Source organism: Abramis brama, assembly GCF_963993115.1.
Source record: "Abramis brama genome assembly, chromosome: 18".
NCBI lineage: Eukaryota > Metazoa > Chordata > Actinopteri > Cypriniformes > Leuciscidae > Abramis > Abramis brama.
In genome coordinates, this window is record NC_139980.1 from 29,954,707 (window position 1) to 29,974,395 (window position 19,689).

At 36.8% G+C, this 19,689-nt stretch overlaps 1 protein-coding gene across 16 annotated transcripts in view; it reads right to left on the minus strand.

The window, feature by feature from the left end:
* Window positions 1–19,689, minus strand: part of mark3b (MAP/microtubule affinity-regulating kinase 3b) — a 62,410-nt gene that overhangs the window by 10,533 nt on the left and 32,188 nt on the right. For all 16 annotated transcript variants that reach the window (XR_014603436.1, XR_014603437.1, XR_014603438.1 and 13 more), the window contains exons 5-14: window positions 14,329–14,394; window positions 14,146–14,216; window positions 11,484–11,540; window positions 9,356–9,592; window positions 8,934–9,053; window positions 8,088–8,187; window positions 5,099–5,211; window positions 3,948–4,098; window positions 3,268–3,479; window positions 1,840–1,943 (exon numbers count right to left, since the gene is read on the minus strand). Coding sequence is in view for 13 of the 16 variants with exons in the window: in XM_084091565.1 (XP_083947691.1) it covers window positions 1,840–1,943; window positions 3,268–3,479; window positions 3,948–4,098; window positions 5,099–5,211; window positions 8,088–8,187; window positions 8,934–9,053; window positions 9,356–9,592; window positions 11,484–11,540; window positions 14,146–14,216; window positions 14,329–14,394 (1,231 nt within the window). In the remaining 3 variants the exon portion in view is untranslated. The remainder of the gene's footprint in view (window positions 1–1,839; window positions 1,944–3,267; window positions 3,480–3,947; window positions 4,099–5,098; window positions 5,212–8,087; window positions 8,188–8,933; window positions 9,054–9,355; window positions 9,593–11,483; window positions 11,541–14,145; window positions 14,217–14,328; window positions 14,395–19,689) is intronic.

Genomic DNA, 19,689 nt, shown 5'->3' on the forward strand with positions numbered 1-19,689 from the left:
ATACGTACAAACAAAGCAGAGCAAATGAGATGATAACCGCGAGTAGAGAAGAGCAGAAAGAGAGAGTAATATAGAATACGGATGGTCGGCTAGTCGTACAAAAACTGACTAGTCAACATGAATGTGTCTGCTGTAAACTCATTTGATTATACAGGAATTCTTTAAAGCGATAGTTCACCTAAAAATGACAATTCTGTCATCATTTAATCACCCTCATGTCGTTCCAAACCTGTACGAATCGGAATCTAAAAGATCATATTTTGAAGAATGTTTCAACTGTTTTTGTCTATATAATGAAAGTCAATGGGGTCCAAAACAACACAGAGACATTCTCCAAAATATTTTCTTTTGTGTTCTGCAGAAAAAAATACAAATAAAATTGAACTACCATTCAAAAGTTTGAGGTCAGTAATATTTTGTAAAAAAAAGTCTCTTATGCTCACCAAGGCTGCATTTATTTGATCAAAAATACAGTAAAAACAGTAATATTATGAAATAATATTACAATTTAAAATAATAATTTTCTTTTTGAATAAATTTTAAAATGTAATTTATTCTGTGATGTTAAAGCTGAATTTTCAGCAGCATTACTCCAGTCTTCAGTGTCACATGATTCTTCAGAAATCATTCTAATATGATGATTTGCTGCTAAAGAAACATTTATTTTTATTATCAATGTTAAAATTAGTTGAGTGCATTAATATTTTTGTGGATAGCCAAACTTTCGAACAGTAGTGTATAATGGTTTGGAATGACATTTTTGAGTGAACTATCACTCTAAGAATAGTCTATAAGGTGTTCAGTCAACCCAGCGACTCAATTTTGAAAATATGTAATTATGCGTATCCCTAATATGGGATTTAGCTCATGGTTGCTCTTTCTCTCTCTGGACTGCATGGCAAAACAAAGCGCTTTAGCATGGCAGACTGGCACAGCAAGGTTAACCGTTGTGTTTTGTGACACGTCATTGCCGTCAATCAGCAGGACAGAGGCCTGTTTGTAAAAAAAAGTCTGATGCAAACATCCCAAACGAACCTGGAGTTCTGGTGTGCCCATATGTTATTTGCACTGCGTATATTTAAGTATGCAGGGCACACTGTAGAAATGATTGGCGATTAGTGAAAAAATATCTAATCATTGTCATTTAATCTTTCTTATATGTCCAATAAATTATGGGATATAAGGTAGATACTAGGGCTGCACAATTGGGTGAATATAACATTATATATAAATATTATATTATTAGAATAATAAACAATACTATATAATATTACAATTATGAAATGTGTTATTAATATTTAGAAAAATATTGCCATTTGAACTATGATTTGAAGCATTCGTCTCATATTGCTTCTGCTGAGATATCAAGGCTGCAAGAACAAAAATACATAAAAACAGTGGCTCTCATGTTAAACAGTGTCAAGGGTGTTCAAAGAAACACACACAAAACGATTTAATTAAATCACAGCCTTTTGTAAATGAATAAGTGGATACCATATCACAATTTTTATATTTTCATTTGATTAATTATACAGCCCTAGAAGTTACAGCAGTAAAACCCAGCAATCAAGTCTAAGGTCTACATGACAAAGTAATGTAAAGTATTAAACCAAAGCTCCATCTTCAAATGCTTCATAAGGAAAAATGAACAGATGAAGCTCCACAAACACCAAGAAACTGCTTCTGTAAAGTTATCTGGTAGTGTGAGGATGAAGAGATGCAAGATGTCCCTTGTTGTCAGTGATTGTTTTCAGTAACACAGTGGCATTTCCTTTTGTTAAAAGGGAAGAGAGAGATTCACAATATTTGACCTAAAAATGAGAGTTCTCAGGGACTCACCTGTTCTCTTTGCCGTTCTGGATGACGGTGTGGCGGTCTGTGGCATTCCTCTCACTACACACGTACGTGTTTCTCCTGATCATGCCGGTAGACACAGAATTGCTCTGCAGAAATACATGTTGTCAAGTCAAGTCATCATTATTTTTTAAAGCATTAATATAAATTGTTTCAAAGCAGCATCACAGAAAAAAATAAAAATAACGAATCAATGATACAAACTTCATCAAATATGAGACCGATTCAAATTCTGCTGTAAAGCAGCTCTACAGAAGACAAGTGTCATTATTCAGATCCATTTAGTTCAGTGCTGATTCAATTCAGTTCAATAACGGTGTAAAGTTCATTCATTGTTAAAGTTCCATTTAAGCAGCTCTCTGTAGTTAAACAGCTTGAGTCAGTTCAATGTTGATTCAGTTCAGTTCAATAACAGTGTCGATGTTTCAAACTTCATCAACAACAAAAAAAAAAAAGATTTAAAGCTATAAAGCAGAAGACAACAGTGACACTGTTATATGACTCAGTTTTCAACTAAACCAATAAAAAATGGGGTTTTTTTTGGCCATTCATTTACACGACAACAGCCTTTTGTGGGCCTGAAAACGCAAATGTTTGAAAACGGGTTTTAAAGTACACGTTTTTAAAACTTATTCCGTCTCCGTGTAAACTACAAAAACATGAATTTGTGAAAACAGTGATGTCATGCGCATGTGTATTACGTGTTCAGTCTATAGACGCATAGTGTTTCTTTGTGATCAAGTGACATTGCCAACTACTGGCCTGGCAGCAGAATACAGTGTTTTTAGTCGCTTTCGCAAATCCGTGCGAACAGGGATCGTTTTGACAATGGTGTCGTCTGTACATGAAAAATGGAAAGGAAAACTTTTCCGTTTTTTGGTACATCATTGTCATGTAAACGTATCCTTAATGATTCATAAAATAATTAAATAATAACTAATAAGTAAAGCATTTCTGTAGTTCAAACTGCAGAGCAGGCACAAACAAAGCCATGATCGTGGGTTTAATTCCCAAGGAATGCATGAACTGATAACATGTATACCTTAATGCAATGTAATTCACTTTGGATAAAAGCATCTGCCAAATGCATAAATGTACATGTATAATGTATATGTATATGAGCAACATGCTGTTCAAATTGATGTGATCATACAAACAATAACATTACGAAAGATTTTACATTTACATTTATGCATTTGGCAGATGCTTTTATCCAAAGCAACTTACCATTTCAAGGTACAATTTAAAAAAAACAAACATTTTTATCAGTTCTTGCTTTCCCTGGGAATCGAACCCATGACCTTGCGTTGCAAGTGCCAATGCTCTACTGTTTGAGTTACAGGAAAGCTGTGTGTGGGTGGTAGGATGGTAAATTGATGGTAAATTGTAGGATGGTGGGTGGTAGGAACTTACCCCAGGGGCACCAGCGCTCTTTTTGCGGTCAGGAATGTCAGCCTTGTTTGGGTTGTTGGCGTTGCCCAGCATGGGGCTCGGTGGAGCCATGCCTCGACTCCCAGATGAGCTGGACTTACGTGCCTGTGCACTGCCCTCCTCTTTATGGTCACTTTCTGCAGAAGTGGTCTGACTTCTCTTGGGGTAACCCACTGAGGGAATGGTTGGACCAGCTGTGAATGGAGAGGAACGGAGATTAGAAAGACAAAGGCCTCATAGCAGGCACTATGTCAGGCCAAGTCAAGTCACCTTTATTTATTTACCACTTTATACAGATTGTTTCAAAGAAGCTTCACAGTAATAAACGGAAATAACAGAGTCAATGATGCAAATATGAGACTAACTCAAATTCAGCTATAAGCAGCTCTACAGAAGACAATAGTGTGGTTACTCAGCTTGCGTCATTTCATTGTTGATTCAGTTCAGTTCAATAAATGTAAAGTTCATCAATTATGAAAAAAGCTCAATTCAGCAATAAAACAGCTCTACAGAAGACAATAGTGCTGTTATTCATCTCAATTAAGTGTCATGTTGATTCAATTCAGTTCAATAATATTATCGATGCAGCAAAATTCAAAACAAATTCGATTCAGATATAAAGCAGCTCTACAAAAGACGTAAAGAGCAAAAAGCGTGCTCACCCTGGTCACTGTAGCGACGCTGTTTCTGGTTGGAGGAGATGTTCTTCTGGACTTTGAGGTGAGATGGTGACTGGCCGTTATTGTGCTCGCTGTTGGGTCTGGCCTTGGCTAGAGAGAGGTTACTGCTGGAGCTGGAATCACTCACCTCCAACTGTGATCACACAGAACAAAACATATGAACTGGATGAGACAGACTGTTTTTCTTATGTCTGGATGTCCGGACGTCTAGCAAATGGAGGATTAGTGCGCAGTGGGAAAGGAGCGAATGTAACTCGCTAATCCAGCTTGATAAGAATAACCAGCGATATGGGTTTAGAATGCCATGCTACAAGTCTAAAACACCCATAATCAGATGTCAGATATAGCCAGTCGTTTGTCTATGGGAATAAAGACTAGCCCACACTGCAGCTCATTCTGTTTATTCTGTCCACTTAGGCAGGAAAGGTTTGACTGACCGACATGACCTTTTTGGGTGGGTAAACCTAAAATCGATGACAACAAATTAATAATAGAGCAGAGTGCAACAAAGTGGCAACTCACTGAAAAAAAGGGACAGCAATTTCGATGACAGGCTGTATAGATAATGTCAAAAAATGGGTACATTTTGTGGTCAAAATCTCAAAAGTTAAGACTATAATTCTGCAAACAAAACAAAACTCCTGCATAGCTTTCAAAGATTCTGTCCAAACACTAATTTGTCCTCAGAAACATATCTTAAGATACTCTTCCATTCAAAAGTTTGGGGTTAGTAAGATTTATTCAGCAAGGATGCATTCAATTGATCAAAAGTGATATTAAAGACATTGAAGCTTTTCTTAATCAATGAATCCTTAAAAAATGTTTCACAGTTTCTTCAAAAATATCAGCACAACATTGATAATGAGAAATGTTTCTTGAGCAGCAAATCAGCATATTAGAATGATTTCTGAAGGACCATGTGACACTGAAGACTGGAGTAAGGAATCAAGTACTTTTTAAAGATTATAAAAATCGAAAATTATTTAAAATGCTATATTTCAGCCTTGGTGAACATTCTTTCAAAAAATATTAAAACCTCAAACTTTTGAACGGTAGTGTATGCTCTCCTTAGCATGCTACATTTTACAACTGTGCAACAAAACAGCTCTGAAACGTCATGTTGACTAACTCACCTCAGTGGACTTCCTTCCTAACAGCAGGTAGGTAGCCGTGATTTCATCGTACTTCATCCTGGTTAGAGATTCGTGGATCTCCTCCCGTGAGTAACCCATTCCCACCATAATATCTGCAACAAACCATATACAGACAGGTTATTAAAAACAATTCAATGTAGGATACTGGTTGGTTGGCCTCTAAGTCAAGTATTTAAATTGCGCTTTATACAATACAGATTGTTTCAATCAATGATACAAACTTAACCAAATATGAGACCAATTCAAATTCAAAGACACTAGTGTGATTGCTCAGCTCAAGTCAGTTCAGTGTTGATTCAGTTCAATAACTGTGTAAAGTTCATCAACTATGAAACAAGTTCAGCATTTCAGCTTTAAGCAGCTCTACACAAGACAATAATGTTGTTATTCAGCTCAATTCAGTTTAATGTTGATCCAATTCAGTTTAATAACACTGTCAATGTTGCAAAATTTGTCAATTATGAAACTAATTCGATTCAGCTATAAAGCAGCCCTACAGTACACATTATTCATAATCCAGCTCAATTCATGTTTTTGTTCTCATCTAATAGTGTCAGTGCAGTCAAATCAATAAATGCACTTTTACTGAATATTAAGAGTCTTTTAACCACAACTAAGCAAGCTTAGTTTTCAATGACTCTTTCCATATTTGTGCATAAAAAGACACTGATATATAAAGAGCAGGGTAGCTGAAAGCTGAGAAAAGTGTGCTTTTAGCCAACCTTGAACTTCAAAAATAAGTTTTATTCCAGATTCTTCAAGAATGATGTCTGCTTACTTTGTCTCTCAGCGTGAATATCCTTCATAAATTAAAAAAAGAAGTAATTTTGGGTATCATTTTAGTTTCACCTGGAAAAAAACACTCTCAATCAATGCCAATGCCGTCACCATTTCACGTGCTAGACTAAATGTGATGGCCTCGGCTCATTTGAACTGTTCCTGCACTAGCGGTAAACGCTGTTAGGGACACAGAACTAGGGCTCAGAGATCAATGTAGTGTTTAAAAGGCAGATAGGCCTCCAGCAGCAGTGGAAAGAACAGGGCCAGTCTGACCCTTAGCTACCATCGACCCCTGCACTCTGCTGAAACCCACAGGCACACCACCAACCACAATCAGCGTCACGTTGAACCAAGCATGCCAGACAAACAGCTTCTACCGAGCAAAAAAAGGGTGCTCGTATGATGTTATGCAATGCAGTGAAGCCCAAATATCTCCCTTGATTGCACTTGTGAACCATAAAAGCCCTGACTCACTCCCACAGAAACTCACTAATATAAAAATAAATGATGAGCAGACGGGAAAGATCTGATTATGTCTGTAAATTTGGATTATTTATTGTCCATCCAGCTAAAAACAGAAAGAAAGCAAGTACACAAAAGCTTGCGTTACTGTGGCGATAACAAAACCCTGTACTCAAGGGGACAATACAGTTGCCTTCAAATGTGCAATTAAACCAGACATTACTATAGAGGTACATGTTTTAAAACAAAGAAAATAATACTTTTATTCAGCAAGGACGCATTAAACTGATAAAAAGTGACAGTAAAGACCATTATAATGTTGCAAAAGATTTATATTTCAAATAAATGCTGTTCTTTTGAACTTTCTATTCAACAAAAAGAAAAACTGATCACAGTTTCCACAAAAATGTTAAGCTTCCACAAAAATGTTAAGCTTCACAAGTGTTTTCAACATTGAAAATAATAATAATAAATGTTTCTTGAGCATCACATCAGCATATTAGAATGATTTCTGAAGTATCATGTGACACTGAAGATGCTAAAGCATCTCTTGTCACTTAATTTATGTAAATTGTCATGTATATTTACAGGTTTCCCACGTTCTCTCACCTCGAGTGTGCCCCGTTTGACAGGGTTCATGCAATTTTGAATAAATTACATTTTAAAATATACTCAAATAAAATACATTTATTTTAAATTGTAATAAAATGTCAAATAAATGTTGGCTTGGTAAGCCTAAGAGATTTCTTTTAAAAACACTAAAAATCTTACTGACCCCAAACTTTTAAACTGTAGTGTAGCTAACTATATACATGTCAACAGTTTCACTAACTTTAACTAACTTGCTCAGCAAGATTCTCTTCAAAAGTTGACCTGACGCAGAAAACTGACTGTAGAAGAAGACATCTAAAGCTAATAGCGACACTAAAAATGCAATATGCACTTGTAATGTGTTATGCACTGAGGTCTGACAGAATTCAATGCATGAAATCAAGTTTGTGTAGTTAGGAGAGTTAACATTCACATACTTGCGTTGAGTTAAGTATGTTTCGACTCTTAAACTAATGACCCTTCTCCTCCATTCTGAAAAAAACTGGGAAGTGTTACATTTAAAACCAAGAGTTCTGCTTTGTAATTCAAAACAATTTTGTGGAAACTGCAGTCAGGAACATGTGATCATCAGCAGCTTGTAGCGATAGGAGAGCAGTATGAACTTATCACTGGCACAATCGCCCTGAAGCGACGGAATAATCTTAAAATCAAGCTTTTAATGTTGTTTATATGTCTATGTGGTGTTTTCAATATGCTTTAAGACAAACCATGTGCAAATTCATAAGACAGCACCATTGCTGAGTGTTTTCTCCTTAAAACTGCAGTGAACCAAAGACGGTCTCAAAAACACGGTTTGAATATTCATATTCATAGAACCGCGTATACTAAATGAGGCAAGGGTGTCGAGTTACATTCAAGCTATTTTAAGGCATGAAGAATTTTTTTCAAGGAAACAACTTTTAAATATGTCATTTTGGTGATCCAAGATTAGTTTTAAGGGATACATTTACTGACCACATGGGGACTTTTAAATAAAGCTTTTGCTTTATGTATGTCAAGTTAAAAAATATAAATAAAATGTAGCAATCACTTTAAAGACTTTTGAAGCCCCTCGTCTTAAAGTATTTAGCTTATTTTCTACAAATAATTGCATGTAAGAGTGTTGGTTTCATACCAATTCTCTTCTGATCCGAGATGTCGAGCTCCGGCTCCACAAACGGTTTGAGCTCATCCTCGTCACAGCCTGCGTTGATCCATCGATCCTTCATGATTTGCTGAAACGGACATACACAGGGCAGTGTGAGAGGTTCTGCTAGATCATGAATATGCATGATTATGCAAGAAACCAAATACATGTTTTAAAGTGGGTCAGCTGGAAGATTCTTGACATAAAATACAATCTGCTCCCTAAAGGTGGGATGGATTTTTTGCAATAACAGTGCTGTACAAAGCAACTATGACTCAGACAAATGTAAATCTTACGGTTTTAGATCCATGGATGTATATACATTAATGCATACACAAATATATCTGTATATGTATAATTCCTGTTCAGTTTTCATAACTTTCGTTGCATAAAGTGTTGAATGAAGTGGCCCATATGAAAGCCACATAACTATCAGGGAGTGGAACAACACATGCTTGAGTGCACAGAGACATCTCTAAAATCCTCAATTATTCACTAGCGGACGTCATTTCATTCTGAGTTTCCTGTAATAGACATAAGATTCTGCGTGTGCATCATTGGCCCTAAAGTGAACCGCAAATAATCTGCACTTACAGCCCTCAAACACTGGGGGCGCCGTTTCCCTGGGCCTCTGTGAGATTTTATATTTATATATATTCTTTTGAACTTTCTATTCATCAGAAAGAAATTGTAAGCAACTGTTTTCAACATTGATGATAATAATAAATGTTTCTTGAGCAGGAAATCAGCATATTAGAATGATTGCTGAAGGATCATGTGACACTGAAGATCTCTTGTCACTTGTATATTTACAGGTTTACCACGTTCTCTCACCTCGAGTGTGCCCCGTTTGACAGGGTTCAGCACCAGGAAGCGTTTCAGGAGGTTCTCACAGTCAGTCGACATGTAGAAGGGAATTCGATATTTGCCCCTCAACACCCGCTCACGAAGTTCCTGTAGGTAAAAAGATCATTTTGGCATTACTGAACTATTCATTGTTTTTATTGACTGTTACTGCTATTTTATAAAAGTAATGATCTACGAGAGGTTCCATGATGCAATCATTTCACAATTCACCTTTGCATTGTGCTTAAAACCACTATAAAGCATAACCTCTTATGGGTTAAATGCTTTAACAAATCACTGATTTCATGCAGCATTTTTCATGAGTCACAACATGAATCCACAGGCTTCTCAGTTGTACGATTCTCTGTGAAGGAGGGCAAAAGTGACCTTTCAGGGCTGAGCACACTAACCTTTAGATTCTGTCCATCAAAGGGCAGAGATCCACTGACCAGTGTGTAGAGTATGACCCCCAGACTCCACACATCCACCTCCGGCCCGTCATACTTCTTGCCCTGGAAAAGCTCGGGGGCAGCATACGGTGGGCTGCCGCAAAACGTGTCTAGTTTGTTCCCAATAGTGAATTCGTTACTGAAACCGAAGTCTGCGATCTTAATGTTCATATCTGCATCCAGCAGTAGGTTTTCTGCCTGCATGAGAGAGCAAGAGAAAGAGTGAGAAGCTGAGAGTTTGAAGGTAATTTTCTCTGTTATTCTTTCTACGGCTCGTTAGATCTAGAATTCTGAAGTGAAATAAAGTAGCGCTGTAAGATCAATTTTTTTTAATGAATTGAGAGAGAGAGAGAGAGAGAGAGAGAGAGAGAGAGAGAGAGAGAGAGAGAGAGAGAGAGAGAGAGAGAGAGAGAGAGAGAGAGAGAGAGAGAGAGAGAGAGAGAGAGAGAGAGAGAGAGAGAGAGAGAGAGAGAGAGAGAGAGAGAGAGAGAGAGAGAGAGAGAGAGAGAGAGAGAGAGAGAGAGACCTAATAGTGAAGCTTGTTGGTTTAATTACAGCAAAGTTATTATCTCATTGCTGAGAAATATAATGTAGCTTTCAGTAGTGAAACGGTTTTATTTATCAAATTCACGGGGCAGAGGTTGAAAACCAGCTCCTGAATGTTTCTGTGAGTGCGCAATTTCTTTCCTTTATAAAGTTTCCACCTCATTAAAAAAAGCTGAGCGAGCGCATACAGGCACGTCTTCTTCATAATACAACATTAAAAAGCTATCTTTGTGGGCAAATGTGTCTCCCTCGCCTTGTGGTGGCTTGGAATTGGATATTCGTGTTTAAACATAGGTCAGATTTCCAGATATCGGATATGTATCTGATTCAAAACCACATTTGGAAGTGGCTCAGATCAGATGCGAAAAAACGGATCTCGTGCAGATTTCTGTGTTTACACGTGTGCAACAAATCCCGATCTGTGTCAGATGCGAGTAAAAAATCATTCAAATCAATTTTGTACCAGTGTAACGCAGCCTTTGAGTATATTGTGTTTGCTTGGTAGGAGTTTATGAATAATGAAATGCAAAGAGAAATTAGATTATTATCATACAGTATATAAAAGTACAAGGAGGGAAGAAATAAGAATGATAATTACTAAGTACTTTATTAATTAAATTTTAAATAATAAATACTGATAAAATTATAATAATTTTAGAGCCATTAAGATTTGTTGCATTATTAAGAACCAGATTTGCTTTTTTTCTTAATGCATTATTTACATTATATTTAATATTAATATATTTAAAATATATATTAAATACAATAATTGTATTATTAAATCATTTTAATAATATTTCAAATTAAAAATATTTCAAGTACACACACACACACATTGCCTTTAACTTATACACATTTAAGATATAAACTAAATTATTTTAACTTAAGATAAATAGATAAAAAAATGTATTATTTTATTAATTTTAAATAAATAAATACAATTGTCTTGTTAATTTTACATCCTAATGTTTCTTTGTTATGAAAAACACTATTCTAAATTCTGCTGCTTTTTTCCAGGTTTGAATTTGATTTTGAATCCCAGCTTTAGACCTCAACGAATGCATAATGTAAATGTCATTTCTCTAAGAGGCTCCTTCCAGTTACTCCTTACTAACCAACATTAACACAGACAGATCCAGAGAGTGAAAGCACACAACACAATAAGAAAAAGCCACATTTCCACCTGGCTTCCTTCACACGAGACACTGGCCTCATGCATCATTTACAGAGCATCAGTCTGGAAACAAAGTGTGTAATGGAGCATGGAGACTCGGAAAGGGAAAGCAGACGTAAGGGAGACGGGAAAGACGAAGCAGGGGTTCTTGCTCATGTTCTGTCCTGCTCAGAGACATGGCTGCTTATTGATTTGACCATTTAGTCTGTATCAAAGCACTGACTTAAGCCCCATTTTGCTACAAAAGGAGCATCTACGTGCAGGACTTCTGACAGTATAGCAGCGTTGGAATTAGATGAACCTATGACTTCAGACTTTTCGTTTGCCGAGGGCAGAAAAGATGACCCAACGACACACAAGTGACCTTACCTTGAGATCTCTGTGGACAATGTGTTTTTGATGGCAATACTGAACCGCTGAAACAATCTGAAGAAGAAAAGGAGACAAAGGAGTTTTAGAACGTGGAGAGAGAGACAGAACTGACTGGGTGACAGACAGGGTGTGGTGTAACAGCCAATACGTCAAATTAACTGGCATCATCGCTTTTTCCCAGAATGCCATTGATTGGGCGGGGGAGCATGTGTGCTGTGGGTTCTGACACATGGTCCAGGATGATAAATGAGGGGGGAGAGAGAGGCTTGCTGAAACTGACGCTGGGTTTTTTATAGAAGAAATGAGGTCCCTCAATCTCACACCCACATTGTAAAGCATCAAATCAAAATTTAACCAACACTACCATTTAAAAGTTTGGGGTCAGATGTTTAAAAAAAATAAAAAATTAATCAATACTTTTATTCAGCAAGAAAGCATTAAATTGATCAAAAGTGACAGTAAAGATTTACAGGTCCTGACCTGGTGTTAAGATGCATTTTGGTAGATCGGATCACAAGTGGATGATGATGAATACAAGGGTCTAAAATGTTTTGAGCTCGTCCACTTTCAACCACTTCCAGGTGTAGTCAAAAACGCTTTCGACCAGATTGCTTTTGTAGTGTAAACACGCATGTGGTTGAAAGCGTTCGAACATCCACAAAAGACCGTCTACTGACCCCTAATGCGTAAACATTATGAGAAGCGCACTAGTAAGACGGGATTTGAAGACCCAAGTTCAGTTTGAAGATAAAAAAACATACCAAGCACAATGTTCTCTCACTATTCCTGATTTCTAACACACACTCACAGTGTTTGGCGTGATCTTGCCGCTGTCAAGAGCCGAAACGAAAGCTGATGCTCTGTATGTCTTAAATTGCACAAGCTTATTTTGTCCATTTTCGATTTCCAACAATTGCTGTTCTTTTGAACAAAGAATCCTGAATATATGGACTTTTGAAGTTACTTTTTCTATTGTGTAAAGCTCATTATAATTGTGGTATTCTCTTCTCGTTCTTCAACACACAACATTCTCGATACCTTTTAATATTCATGCAGCTCTGTCGGTGGACAGTGTCCCAGACATCAGATAGTGGGACAGATTTCCATTTCTTTCTCTGGCTGGTGAAAGAATCTGTTCGTTTTTCTGCTCCGCTCCGAAATCTCAGCGGTGCTTCATGCCTGACCCAGATAAGCTGTCTCCACAGAAGCAGAGGAGAGGAGGAGAGGGAGACCCCATCGCTATGACTACAGATGTCTGCATCAGCTGCGGGATAACCCACCGTACCCATCCATTAGACCAATGGGTCTCAGTGGGAAGGAGGGAGGTTGAAAGGGGTCTTCGGGTAATTAAACAGAGCAAATGATGCTGTCGGTGTGTGACTGTCTCATTAGAGCTCTCTCACCGCACTGAACACCTGGAGATGTTTTTGCTGATGGCGCATTTAGGTAAATGCTAAAGTAAATCCAATATCACCGTATGTGTTTATTAACCATGATTAATTTATTCCACAACCAAACGTTTATGGGATTATTAAGATAAAGGGAGTATTTGGCTGGTCAAATGATTTTAACCATAAAACGTGACCACCTTTATAGTCTTCAATAAATAATTGTACAATTAATGTTGTATTTTATTTGTGTAAAAATAGTATTATAACAATCAAAACGAATTAAAATGACAACACAAAATGAGTAAACCTTCATTATGTAGGTTCACAGTGTGTAAAACCTTCACAGTATGTAATGAATACTGTGTATATTACATTTTGTGAAAAGGGGCATAATATGTCCCCTTTAATAAGTAGAACCAGATCATTATCATGAAAATATATGTGACCCTGGATCACAAAACCAGTCCCAAGTAGCACGGGTATATTTGTGGCAATAGCCAAAAATACATTGTATGGGTCAAAATTATAGATTTTTCTTTTATGCTAAAAATAATTAGGATATTAAGTAAAGATCATGTTCCATGAAGATATTTCGTAAATTTTCTACCGTAAATATATAAAACATTTAATTTTGTGAGTGAATGCAGCACAATCGCAAACATAAATGAACAACTTTAAAGGCGATTTTCTCAATGCTTCAATTTTGTTTAAAAAATAATTTGTCAAATAATGTTATCCTGAATATATAATGTTAAAGATGTTATTAAATTGCTGTTAATATAGACACATTTGATTGGGCGCACTAGAAATCAAGTTGAGTGTTGTCTGACTGTTGTCTGTGTGTTATTGCAGAAAACTGAGGACTTTGTTAAAATTTAGTATCCTGCTGTTCTATGCATAGAGAAAACATGCATAATGTGTGCACATTGCGCAGTAAACACACTGAAAACCCTCAAAACCCTCCCAAATTTTGAGATTCTGACACTACTGTGATGTCAGCAAATTAGTTTTGATGAGGGTTTGTGGTTTTCCACAAGCGGTTCATAAACTGTTCAAACCATATTTAGTTTTTGACCCGAAACCAAAAGTCGTGTATATGGGCCACATACAGCCCACTGGGAAACCCTTCACGCAGCTGCCACACGATCATCCGCCAATCACACAAGCGCCAACCAATTGCAGCTTACAGCTGTGTGAATGGGCAGGACGGCCCGGGTGAGAGCGAGAGGGCGGGACAGGCCTGTATCCAGCACACTGCAGTACTGTACCTGTCTAAATTTAGCTCTGGCCTCCTTCTCCTTCATGCGTCCATGCGCTACGAGGTAGTCAAACACCTCCCCTGTTGAGAGAAGAGATGCACATTTTCACTTTCATACGCTTCATTATGTAGAATTACAGGCCTGTCTGCACAAGATTACATAACATAAGAGGCAGTGTCACATCAAACTCACCACCGCTGGCGTACTCCATCACCAGATAAAGTGTCTTGTCTGTTTCTATGACCTCAAAGAGTTTTACTGTAGAAAAAGACAGAGAAAGAGACACATTAAAATCAATAATCAATTATCCTGCTGCACAAAATACATTTTTGCTTGTATTGCAGGCCAATATGACAGTTGTCTGTCATCGAGCGCAGCACAAAACTGAAGTAAAAGTTACTGATGATGACGTACTGAGGTTACTGATGCCTAGTCTTTCTTTTTTTTATATTTGTATATATCTATATCTATCTATATATATACACACATACACACTACCGGTCAAAAGTTTTGGATCGGTAAGATTTTTATTAATATCATTTATTAAGATAATTATTTTTTATATATAAAAACACACATATGCATGTATATATTTAAGAAAAATGTGTTATTTATATATAAAATATTTATATTTTTATATAATATAAATTATGTATAAATATATGTACAGTATATACATGCAAACATTTTTTAAATATATACATACATATGTGTGTATTTATATATACAAAAGAATTGAGACCATTACCCAGTCTTGGGTGTCACATGATTCTTCAGAAATCATTCTAATATGCTGATTTGATGCTCAAGAAACATCTCTTATTATTATCAATGTTAAAAACAGTTGTGCTGCTTAATATTTTTGTGTTAACAATAATGAATAGGAAGTTCAAAAGATGTAATGAAAAAATGTAATGCGTCTTTGCTGAATAAAATGTATATATTTTTTTAAATGTTGCTTTTCAATGGTTGTGTTCATTTATAAATACACTGTTGTTCAGTTAAAATTATGTTCGCTCATAATAAATATACTAAATGTTCTTTTATACAGTTTGCAAGGTTAAGAATGTAACAGTAACCTACATTAATAAATTCAGCAAAACTAATGTTCATTTTAAACTCACTATACCTAATGAATTAACAAACTGAATTGTTAATTTTACTCTTTTGATTTTAGGTTGGAATATAACCTGGACATTCCTTCCTAAAACATAGCATTTTCTAATATCATTTTAATCGTCATTTCTCCAGCCGTACTCTTATAGCATCTAAATGAGCTGAAATGTAATTCAGTTCACAGTGTGCCTGCAGAGCTCTTCCCTGTTGACCTACAACTGCACAGACATATGCTTATTCTCCGGGAAAGCGTTACTGTAACTGAACGCTGTTTGAAATGTGAGTGACAGGCCAGGTTTAAGTAACAGTAACCGACAACACAAAAACATCAAGCATGTACTCCCAACATGCACACTAAATTTAGCAACACCGTAAATGCCAGCGAAGGCAGCGCTCTGCTTCTGTGACAGCGATGATTGAGTGATTGAGTGCACAAACACGCACTAAAGCTTTAGTGATTCTGAAAATAGGTCATCATAAATTTAATTTGCCACTATTTACTCATCCTGACGTCATTCCAAAACCTTTTCCTCAATGGAACTGCGAGGGCTCAATCCCTCTCGAAATACATACATGTTTTTGTATATATACACACTGCCGTTCAAAAGTTTTAGATAGGTAAAATAAGTCCCTTCTGCTCACCAAGGCTGCATTTATTTAATTAAAATGACACACAAAACAGTAATATTGTGATATTTTTTTCTGTTTGAAAATATTTTAAAATGTAATGTATTCCTGTGATGCAAAGCTGAATTTTCAGCATCATTACTCCAGTCTTCAGTGTCACATGATCCTTCAGAAATTATTCTAATATGCTGATTTGCTGCTCAAGAAACATTATTTAATTTTATTATTATGAATCTATTTTATTATGAAATAGAAAGCTTTTGTAACATTATACACTACCGTTCAAAAGTTTGGGGTCAGTAAGAATTGTTTTTTTTTGGAAAGAAATTAAAGTATTATTAATACATTTATTCAGCAAGTGACAGTAAAGACATTTATAATGTTACAAAAGATTCTATTTAAAATAAATGCTTTTATTTTGAACTACCTATTCATCAAATAATCCTGAAAAAAAAAATGTACACAACTGTTTTCAACATTGATAATAATAATACATTTTCTTAAGCAGCAAATCAGCATATTATAATGATTTCTGAAGGATTATGTGACACTGGAGACTGGAGTAATGATGCTGAAAATTCAGCTTTTCCTTAAAAATACATCTGAAACTAAGGCTGCTGAAAAAGTTTGTACTGTTGCCGTGAGTAAGCACATTAGTGAATAAACACTTTAATTTCAACCTTTTCTCACAAAAAGCTATCTAATATCTTCTGAAGACCTAATACAGTGGAAAAAGAAGTATGGTAAACTTTTATGGGAGTTTTTTTTGGAGCTTGACAGACATGATTGATAGATTACAAGAACTACATAACGATTCTTCAAGTAACGATTTTTCAACTGACCAAAAATAACATCACGCAGGTTGGGAACAACACAAGGGCGAGTCCTTTCATTTATCTCTGCCCTGATTGTGCCAGGCTCCGCGTTTGACACAACCAGAGCCACATCAACGCCACCCACATCCTCTTCTGGCAATCCACTCCGCCTTTTTCCCTCATTTGCGAGAATAGGAAAAAAAGTAGGTCATCTCCGGGGCAGTGATAACGTGTGACCAGACGCCTCACTCTCGACAGCCCAAGGACAGGCAGGAGGAGTCGATGCCCGAGCATGTGCCGTCACAGTCTGTGCAGATTATTACAAAGGGCATCGCACGTGGAAGCGGAAGCAAGCGTTGTCATGACGACCCCTGCTTTTCCCAATTCCTGGAAAGATGCTCTACATTCGGTGAAATCGAATAAGGGGGCGAGTGAGGAGAAAGGCTGTCTTTGAGAGACAGAGTTTACGTGAGGAGGCTGACAGAGGTAAAATCTGAATGAGGGAAAGGTTAGGAAGTGCGTGGGCCGTAGCTGGGAGTTAACAATTACCTTCCCTCCAACTCGCTGGAAACAGTTTATGTTCACGACGATGCATCAAACGCTTTCACTGGCTCAGTCATTCATATGTGAAACATGCATCATGTCACTGACAATGGAACAGACACGCATAACACAAACTAACACAGTACAGACATCCTGAAAACAATCACGCTGGGAATCGGATTCATTTTAGCAACATTTTAGTTTGTTTCAGTGAAGTGGTTGAAAGAAACTATTTGAAATAGATATTTAGTTAAATACTGCTTTTTGAGATAGATCTCATCGAATGTGTTGCCAAACAAAGTTCTTCCATTCTCACAAACACGATAGATTTTGAAATCTCAATAGATTTTCTAAAAAAGCGATTTGTATGTTTTGTGAAGTCACAGCGAAAGAAGAGTTCCTGCAAATCCATAACTGTAAACGCAAGGTATACTAAAGGCCCTGATACACTTCAAACTGAATCAGAACTAGCTGGTTTTGAACAAAATCATTTGGTGTTCGTTTTGCGAGTTCGAAACAGCTTGCAAAGCAAACTTTCTGGAAAAGTTCGTTTCGGCTGGTAAACTTTGTACTACCATTGGTCCGTGACGATTATGTAATAGTTAAGTGAGGCTCCGCCTTCTGTCAGGTGGAAATATTTTCCGGTTAATTTCTCCTGTTCAGTCCATTGAGGTCAGACGTCTACGAGTGAAAACATGAACACACTGGAGAGCAGATTTATAGTAGAAAATGAAGTTACGAAACGAGACACTACTTTTCATGTTAAATACGGTAAAGCTGCTTGATTTTAAAGCTGCAGTCCGTAGTTTTTCCTCTTTGTCGCCATCTCTGTTCGAAATCTGCAATTGCAGTTATTGGCGGAATTATCAACTTTACGTGCGTTGTGCCTCGGCACGGCACAGCGCGGATGACAGTGTTGGGAAAGTTCACTTTCTACATGAACTATTTCAAAGTTCAGTTCACAAATTTTAAAATGAACTAGTTCAGTTCATACTTCAAAATTTTGAACTAAGTTCACAGTTCCAAAAGTGAACTAGTTCATAGTTCTTTTTTTCCATATGTTGCTACAAGCTATTTCTTTTCAAAAATATTTCCACTGCCCATATAGAACCACAGACAGACAGCAATTATTAAAAATGTGCTGCTTGAATGGTCTTTTTTAAAGAGGAATTATTAAAAGAAAAACAGAACAGTAGTCCTTAAGGTGTAAATGTTTTTCAATTTTAATAATTTTCCATTTCAGTACATACTAAAAAGGAATACTGGAATCCTGGTAAAATATACCAGACAGGTTCAAGAAGTGCAGATTTTCTTTTCCTTTCAAAGTTTGCACAGAAATGTAAGATTTTTCCCAGTCCTCACTGACCTTGTCATAAAACTTGTTTAAATGATCATACGACGCCTCCATGCTGCTTTTTGTTTTGATTACATGCGGCGGTGCGACACTGGTGGCTGGTGTTGCCAGATTGGGTGTTTTTTCCGCTACATATTAAGGCCTGTTTACGGTGTGTTTTCGCCGGGTTTTCGCCTGGAAGGCTCTATAGAAATCTGGCACCCTATTGAACGAAGTTAAACTGAGAGAGAGCGCGTGCCCTTTCACAGACACCAGAATGAACGAGTTCACAGTAACGTTCATCAGGCAGTATTACGGTACGTTCAGTTCACGTTCGCCCAAAATATGAACGCGTTCATGAACTATCGTTCAATGATGCGTTCAGGCACAACAGTGGCGGATGAATCCAATTATTTAGAACTTCGTTTTACCCCTAAGCGAAGAACGAAAAAGAACTTCACTGTGAGTATATCGGGGCCTTAAAATGTTTGTCGTCCAATGCAATACCAAACCATTTTGGGTGAACTCTGACCTGAAATTTACAAAGCGCAAAGACATCTGATCAACAAAATAAATAAATAAAAGGGCTCAGACTGAACCTTTGGACAAACTTAAAATGTGCCTAGCTTGGCATTCTGCAGGCTCAAAGTCTTGTGCGATTGGAGCCGTTTTATAATTAAGCAAATTCCTGCTCTAGAACAGGGGTTTTCAAATGGGGTGCTGCAATTATTCTGATCTGCAACAAGTCTGTTTTGCAACAAAATTATTTCTAATTCTAAGTAAATAAAAGTTAATAGGGGTGTAACGATACCCTCATGTCACGATTCGATACATATCACAATACTGAACTCACGATACGATATTATTGTGATACTCCAAGACATATGATAAAAGGTTAACAAAAACTTTACTGTTTATTAAACTGATAAATTTGACATTACATTGTGTGTATAAATGAATATTCTTGGACTTGGTGCTGGAAACCCAAAGCACAGGACAATAGTGACACCAGAATAAAAATATTCATGATTCTGAAGCTGAAAATACAGCGTTATTTTAGACGAATATGTTTCTCTGTCACTGACTAGATACATTTAAAATAATGTGTAGGCCACTTTT